The following is an 8,581-nucleotide window of genomic DNA, read 5'->3' as shown; positions in this document are numbered from 1 at the left end:
TAAAACAACAATAAACTAATGACATACTTACTTGATTGGAGTCTTTTATGTGTGTATCGTGTTTTCATACCTGCATTTGCACTTTTTCAGAGTGATGTTGTATCGATCCAGTTTGTCAAAAATTTCTATGGGGCCCGTGAGTGGTTTGATGACCTCCTAAGCTGTGTCCAAGCTAGGATCGGTGACACTGACTTTCATTGATTTTTGGCTACACTTTCGTTGGTTATGGCGAGGATGGATCACACCTTAGTATATGTGCTTTTAGAGAGATGGATGGATACTACTCACACCTTCCACACTTTGATTGATGAGTTGACATTGTCTTCTCTCTCTTTTGCTGCCATCACAGGGATAGACTTCACAAGTACCCTTGTACCTTTCGATGACACAAATCACGACCAATGTTCCGATGTCTAGGAGCGCTATATTACATATTTAGTCGAGTTCTTGTCAGCGTGCAAGAATACTCGTTGCGTTGCTTACCAAAGTATTTCTCTCCACTATAGGGGCTTCATGCCTCGGAATGCTCAAGAACTGGATTATATGACCTGGGCCTTTCTGGTGTATTTCTTCGGAACCACTTTGTTCAGTGACTTAGGAAACTCACTGAACTTTCACTATCTGGCTCCTCTGTGGGATCTAGACTAGGTTTCTTCCTAAAATTGAGGATCTGCGACTCTCGCTTACTTGTACCACCAGATGGACATCACCATCTGTGGAAGTAAGAGGATTTGCGGTTTCTAGCATGTCATACATGTAAGTTTGCTATGCTTTATTTATTTTTACTTTCTTTGCAATAGGATTACTAACTTTTATTTTGCAGGTCTGAGCCTTGGAGATTGGACTCTTGGGTGGGCTCACAACCCATTTGCGCATCTCGAGCCTTCCCTCGCTTGAGTCGCTAAGGCTCGAGCAGGAGCGTCCCGCTAGAACGGGTGTAGGTCTATATGCACTGCATGTGGATCAACTCCTTAAACTGGGACAAGGTATAAAAATTTCATTAGTTCCATTTGTAGTTAACATAATCGAATTCGAGTAATATGTACTTATAGGTTCAAATTCGAACTCGACACCAATAGTAAAATCAAATTCCAAACTTATTTATTATTATCCAAATGCATTTCTACTAAGATTTGATCTAGCCGAAAATCTAAATATATCGATCCGACTGTTATTCCTATTAAATTATCTTAAAACTTTTGCTATATATGCATATCTTTAGACCCATTTGAGTTTAAAGTTAAAAAATTTGGTTACTTTTTTAATATATTTTTTAGTATCATTTTTTTAAATTCTCTCGACAAATTCAAATCAAATTAAAAATAATATATTTTTTTTATTACAGATAAAATATTATTTATAATATTATAAATTTGTGACTAATATATATAAGGGTTAAAAAAGTTCGAACTCCCAAACCTCTTTCATCTTTTGTTTGGTTAATTGGTATGCATATAGAATTTCAAAGGAGAAAATTAGAAACAACAGATAGCACTTTGGAAATTCCAAAAGATGAAGATGTACAATATTGACTGGTTTTGTTTAATAGAAAGACGGCAACTAAGACTTTATTTTTACTATAAATGAAATGAAATTCTTTTAAACAAAAGCAATAATCACATGACAAATTATGGGTTAGATTCATTTCATTTATAATATAATTATTTAGCAGTCACACACTACTGCCACAGTTTTGTCTGCATTCACATCCCCATCTTCGGCAAAACAAGAAAGGCTCCATCTTTTCTTCCTCTGTTTCTCTCTTTTCTTTCCCAGAAGTACAGAAACAGAGAAGGGAACAGCAATGGGTCATCATCTTCTTCACTTGAACCTTACTGCTGTCTCTTCTTCTGCTTCTTCTTCTTCTTCTTCTTCTTCTTCTATTATATCTTCTAATTCATTGTTTCCTTGTAATAATCATCACCAAGTTCCCGCCAATTCTTTTCATTTACCCTCTCATTTGAAATTCTCAACAGGCAAGCTAGAAAGATACTATTTTTATTTGATATTCACCGTTCTCGATCATGGTTTTAAGTTAATTTTTGCGTTCTTGAATCTGGGGTTTGTTTGTTTCAGGCCATAAACTTACTTGGATCCAGAAGCTGCCAAGAATTGCTACTACCACCATCAAATGCTCTGCTAAAACTGAAAATGCAAGTAAAGTCAAGTTGGATTGCTGTTTATGCTTTTATTGCTACTGTGGACTGATTTTATCTTTCATGGTAGAACGTATTTGCTTACCACTCTATATTGTTGGTTCTCAGAGCTCTGCAACTGTGAAAGAGAAGAGTGTTTCGGTCATTCTGTTGGCTGGAGGGAAGGGCAAACGAATGGGTGTATGTTCTTTGTTTAATTACCCTTAATTCTTGTTTCAATCCATGGTACATTTGCAAGTTATATTCCATTTCTTTTCTATGTTTAAATGTTCAAATGACATTAATCCTTAAATAGCTTATTCAAAACACAATGCAACGGTTCAATTTGGTATGCTGCTCTAAACTTGTTGCATTGATCAATGATGCTGTTTTTAATCTTGATAAATGAATCGGGTTTCTTATTTATATATGATTTAGCTTGGGGTTTATATATTGAACTGGATAATATATGGATAACAAGAGAAAAAATGGCTATTTGATGGTTAGAGTATCAGTATCTGGATGAAGGATTTATGGGCGCAGAACTTAGGATTGAGATATAGCTTTCATGAGTGATTTGATTAGTAATAGTGGAGGAGGAGTTGGAAAGATGTGTGAGGATTGGTTACTATTGGTGTAGTGATGGCATGATTTTAAAAGCAGAGACTCATTTCACTGTAGCAGACAGCATTTGAAGGAGAAAGATATAAGAAAAAGGAGAAGGAGAGGGCAGAGAGAGAGAGAGAGAGAGATTGAGAAAGAGAGAAGGGTAGAAATTACACTATGCACCCATGGCTTGCAAACAAAATCAAACAGTCGTATTTCCATTGTCAACAACCTAAGAAAATAGTAGGTGGTTTAGGTACTCTCTTGTTAGATAAAATTAAATAGCATTCCTCTTAGTATAACGAGCAATGAATAAAACTATAAACAATGTACAATCGACATATCTAAGAAGCTTGGAATAATTTTGAAAGCTATTTACAGCTATTGGCATTTTCTAAAACTCCTGAAACAATCCAAAAACTGTAACATAGATTGATGAAGCATCCACAAGGGGTATGATTACTGAGGTTGAGAGTATTGCTAATGCAAGAGATGAGATGAACAAGAAATATTACATAAGGTCTAAAAACGAAATATCAGATAAGATTTGATGGCTTCAAGAGGATCAAGACATAAGTTACTATCTAGTAGAAAAACTTTTCATCTAATGGCTAATCGCTGAACAGTTCTCAGATTTATCTGACTTGTATTATGCAGGCAATTAAGTGTTTTAATGACTTCACATTGTATGTTGTACAATCTTTAACTTTTCATCCTCATATTCTTAAAGCTGTGTAGAAGATTCTAAATGGGTTCTGATAATGATTTCAATATCTATGCATCTCGAAGGAAATAATTACCATCCTTTTTGTCCTACTAGAATTTTGCACATATATTGTATTTAAGTTGTCTGTTTTTGTGATGATTTAATATACGCATTTTGATTGTGCACACACCTACAAATTTTCCATCAAATTAAAAATAGTATTTTCTTCATTATGCCTAGTTACTTATTTTCATCTTCCAGATGATGGTTTTGTTATCTTTGTGCCAATAGGCAAGCATGCCAAAGCAATATCTACCACTGCTGGGCCAGCCAATTGCTTTGTACAGGTAAATTTTGACAACTTACCTCGAGTAGACTATTGGGGGAGCTTGAAATCTTTCTGAATGGCTTTTTGAGACTTTAATAGGCTAAAAGTCATTAACTGCAAGAACAAATGAAGATACTGTACTTTAGAAGATGGTGATTCATGGATTTACCATGTTCAAATGGAAGATAGGTTTGATTGGAAGGTAGAAATATTTGTTGGATCATAGTTCCCTCTATGCATAACAGATTGAATGCAATCCTATGGTTAGTTTCATTTGAAACTGACAGATTTATGTAACATTCCATGTTGCTGCTGTGAGCAGTTAGGTGCAATGTGGGAGTTCTCCCTGCTGGTGTTGTTAATTTTGGATGCAACATGTTTGACCTTATTCATGTGTGCAAAGATCTCAAAGATGGGCTCTCTACATCTAGATTTGGCATGTAAACAACACCTTGATTTCTTCTGAAAATAATTCTGTTCTTGTTTTGGCAGTTTCTATACATTCTCAAAAATGATTGAAGTGAAAGAGATTGTTGTAGTTTGCGATCCATCCTACCAGGACGTTTTTGAAGGTTCTCTCTCTCTCTCTCTCTCTCTCTCCCACACACACACTATATATATATGCGCCTGTGACAAGGGGTATCAGACCTGACCCTACTCTATGTGGGGCCCTCATGGGGGATACCAGGATTGAGGTAGTTCCGGACTCAGTTGGGTCCCTCTCCTCCATGGGTGCGGAGCTGGTGCCACTCTAGTGTTGCACAATTGGGTGAAGTAGTACATCACATGTATCCAACAGTGGTAAAATGTGGGGTGGTCCTGGGCTATATAAATGGGTTGTGTGCGCACGCATGCATGTATTGCATGTGTGCGCACGCATGCATGTATTGCATGTGTGCACCCACATGTTTGGTTATGCCTGTGGTTTTGTGATTGGCTTAATTTTCATTACACCAAATTCTACGATAGTTTTCTTAAAATTCTTTAATACATGAAAATTTAATTTAGTATATGATCTTTTCAGATGCCAAAGAAAATATCAATGTGGACCTCAAATTTGCACTGCCTGGGAAGGAGAGACAAGATTCTGTTTACAGTGGGCTTCAGGTGCATAATACTTCAATAAAGGCTCTCTATCCTTTCTGAAGACATGCTTTTTTGTCTTATTCTGAACAATGACCCATCTGGCATTTATTTCATTACTTTCTTATCATTAGATAAAATCACTCGTGGGCTTGAGGGGCACACAGGAAAAGCATGAGATGTCAGTAATAGAATGTTAAAAGACGCTCCTTTCTTCAGCTTCTGTTAGGGCAATATATTTAGCGCTGTAAATACTAGTAAAAAAATGCTTGGACAATATAGGAAGATTAAGAGTAAATGCATCCTAGGATTTTTCATGCTCAAATTTGAGCAGATTAGTTAGTAGTTTATGCATAGTATTTTGCTTTCGGTATTCAACATTACTTAATGTTCATTTTCTGATTGCAATGGATATATGATGGTTGGAACTTATTTTTTGAACGAGATTTTGATATGATAATGATGCTAGTGATTGAAGTCTTGATTACTTGTTCTGGTGGGAATTAACTATTTTCTTCAACCAGCAACTTAATGTGCTCAACAATTGGGTAACCTCTTGCTTTGACAACATCATGTATCAACTTTTCTTTCGGATCTTTTTTTCCCTTTGTTTGTGATAGAAAGGGATGTATTAACAAGAGAGAATTTGAAGGTATCATGTGAAAGGAGGATAAACAAAGAAATCCCATGCTAAGGAGAAGGGATCTTCAATTACTTGTCACATCAGCTAGAAAAGTCCCTTCAAACAAACCATCCATGAAATACCAAAAAAAAGAAAACCAAATAAAGATTTTATTCCATAATAATCAAGAAAAGAAAAAGAAGAAAGAAAGAAGAGCACATGAAAAATGTTATATTTATTTCTTCTGATCTCCTTTATGAGTATAGCTATGCTCTTACTGGCTGATGTATGTGACATTTTAAAATGCTGAATATTCCATGTGTATATGTTGAATAACAAAAGTATGTATTTATCCACATGGCCATAGTTGGTAAAAATTTGGCCTTTATTACACAGTTCGTAATTTGTAGGATTAACATTTATCTTTGCTGTGTTATCCCTTAAAGTTGTGATAATTTTATGATATTGAATCTTTTCCTAAAGATGGACCGTCTGAGTAAAAGTATTACTGTTATTAAACAATGAGACTGCGTCTTTAAATAATTTTCTTAATTGTCAATGTTGATATTAAGGAATGTTTGTTTTTTAATCATCATATGTCACCTTCCTTTGCAGGCAGTTGACTCGAACTCTGAGCTTGTTTGCGTCCATGATTCAGCTAGACCTCTGGTGTCATCTGCAGACATAGAAAAGGTTTTCTCAGAAATTCTATTGTCTATGCATATTTGATGCATTGGCTTCAGCTGTTTCTTGTAGGGAGCCGTTAAAGTTTGCATTGTCATTTTTATGCGGCATTATGTTTTAAGTGATGACGTGCAGCATTATGTTTTAAGTGATGACATGCGGCGTTATGTTTTAAGTGATGACAGGAAATTAAAATGATGGAACAAATAGAAGATAGTAATTATGTTTGCTCTATATGCAGTATGGGATCATGGTGTATAATCATTATTGTTCATCCTTATGTGTAGTGTATCTTGGTTTGAGTAGTAGATCCTCCATTGTGTCTGAAAAATACAAGAGGAGGTTCTATTCAGTGGGACTAATGTTATTTTTAGGTGTGATATTAAAATCTTATATGATGTTAACCTTATGGGCTGAAATTCACTCACTGTTCTTAAACTTAAAAGGAATTTAATATGAGTTCTCCTGATTCCATCATGAAGCCTCCTTTTCTCTGTCCTGTCCATTTTCCTTGTCAACAACTTGTGTACTTCATTCTGGATTTAAGTTTCTAAGTTAATTGGTCATTCCTTGTGATTAGGTCCTCAAAGATGCTTGGGTAAATGGAGCAGCTGTGCTTGGTGTTCCTGTTAAAGCTACGATTAAAGAGGTATGTATTAGTCATTAGAAGTTAATATCCTACATAGCAAAATATATCCTGTTATATTCGAATAAACTGGAAAAAGGTACCGAAGGCATAAATGGCTCATAATAGCTAGGAAGAATCTTATCCTTCATTTGATCGTTTGCTCCAAGTTACTTCTTGTATTTATTTTTTTATTGGTGCAGTAGAAAATTTCAGAGGTAAAACAATAGATCTCAAGGAATCATCTGATAATAGGACTTTGTTATTCCATTCTGTATGTGGCGTGTTCCTAAAGTCCTTTTACCTTTATGTTTCGAATATTTGTTCATTATATGAGAGCACTACAAAGCTATCAAGAAAAGTTATCCTACAGGAACAGTATTTATAATGTGACTTCCTTGTTGCCTATGTTGTCTCGCACTTCAAGGGTTAAACTCATCGGTTGAGCTTTTTCATTTCTCTTTCTTTAATATTCAAAGAGGGACTAGGCATGCTAGTAGTCCAATACAACCCCTATGACTAATTCTTTCAATTATTGATATGATATTTTATTTCCTACCTGTACATGCAGGCAAACAGTGACTCTTTTGTAGTGAGAACTCTTGACCGCAGAACGCTTTGGGAAATGCATACCCCACAGGTTTAAAGTTAAAAGACTTTACATCGTCCAAAGGAACTTCAATACTCGAACAACTATTCATGTAGGTTTTCTATTTTTCCTACAGGTGATTAAGCCCGAGTTGCTTAAAAAAGGCTTTGAGCTTGTGAACAGGTATTTTATGCTTTTATCATTTGCTGATAAAGTTCTTTCAAGTGACTGTTGTTTTGATGCATCAACAAGCAAAGAAGTCCTCTTTTACATTCATTAGTAGAATGTCTTCTGACTGCGGACAGATTCTATAATCCGACAACAATTTTACCCAGAGAGTCAATTTGCAGATTTATGAATTATCTGTGTGTGGGTGCAAGCACATGCCGTGTATAGTTGACAATCAAAGAGTGGTCAAAAGAGGATTGTTGCCTCTGAGGAACATATAAAATCTTTGCATTGTGGAAAATGGATTCATAGAAACAACCATATTTTTTGCAGTCTTTATTTTCAAATAAAGGAAGTTCTGAATGAAAAAGCAGATTTCTGACAATAATATTTCTCTACAGAGATGGCCTTGAAGTCACTGATGATGTGTCTATAGTGGAGCACCTCAAACATCCTGTATTCATAACTGAAGGATCTTACACCAACATCAAGGTATTACACCTTAATGAATTAAATAGAAGGAAAAAATGTTAACTCTATAAGAAACAGTTGCTCGATAAAATTTCCCGAATTGTTTATTATAAAGCGTTTTTCTTTCTTCCATCTACTTCATGAAAAATATCCTGTATAGCACAATGCGAAAGCAAATTTTTGTATTGATTTATCTCAACTGCTGAATCCTTCGATTTGCAGGTCACGACGCCGGATGATCTGTTGCTTGCAGAAAGAATTTTGAACATGGATTCTTGAGTCTTCATAGGAGCCTCATTTTTGGCTTTTTCCCCCCTATTTTGTTGTTGCTCCATTTTTGCATCTTCAGATCAAAAGGTGCTCCATTTTCTTTCTTTTGCATCAGTATAACTAGAATGGTCCATTGTCGTTTGATCCATTTATTTGTCTTCACTTTGAACATGAAAATAACAGATTGTTTAAACCAGATTTTGTTTTTAAATAAACTAATCAAATCCATAATATGAGTGAAATCTGTATTTATTAATAGTCAATGCACCATAATTTGCAATTTCAATTTCATCA

The 8,581-nt window shown here is 35.2% G+C and overlaps 1 protein-coding gene across 1 annotated transcript; it reads left to right on the top strand.

Moving 5' to 3' along the window:
* Positions 1–1,675: 1,675 nt before the first annotated feature.
* On the top strand, positions 1,676–8,529 carry LOC8262623 (2-C-methyl-D-erythritol 4-phosphate cytidylyltransferase, chloroplastic). The gene is made up of 12 exons (XM_048372222.1): positions 1,676–1,976; positions 2,077–2,153; positions 2,265–2,336; positions 3,739–3,794; positions 4,268–4,347; positions 4,800–4,882; positions 6,096–6,173; positions 6,745–6,813; positions 7,361–7,429; positions 7,515–7,561; positions 7,948–8,038; positions 8,240–8,529. The coding sequence occupies exons 1-12, from the start codon at positions 1,805–1,807 to the stop codon at positions 8,294–8,296; spliced, it is 951 nt and encodes a 316-aa protein (XP_048228179.1). The 5' UTR covers positions 1,676–1,804; the 3' UTR covers positions 8,297–8,529.
* The last annotated feature ends 52 nt before the right edge of the window (positions 8,530–8,581 follow it).

The sequence above is a fragment of the Ricinus communis genome, chromosome 3 (genome assembly GCF_019578655.1).
Source record: "Ricinus communis isolate WT05 ecotype wild-type chromosome 3, ASM1957865v1, whole genome shotgun sequence".
Classification (NCBI taxonomy): Eukaryota; Viridiplantae; Streptophyta; class Magnoliopsida; order Malpighiales; family Euphorbiaceae; genus Ricinus; species Ricinus communis.
The sequence above is the reverse complement of the archived record's forward strand: the minus strand, read 5'-3'. Positions and strand labels throughout refer to the sequence as shown.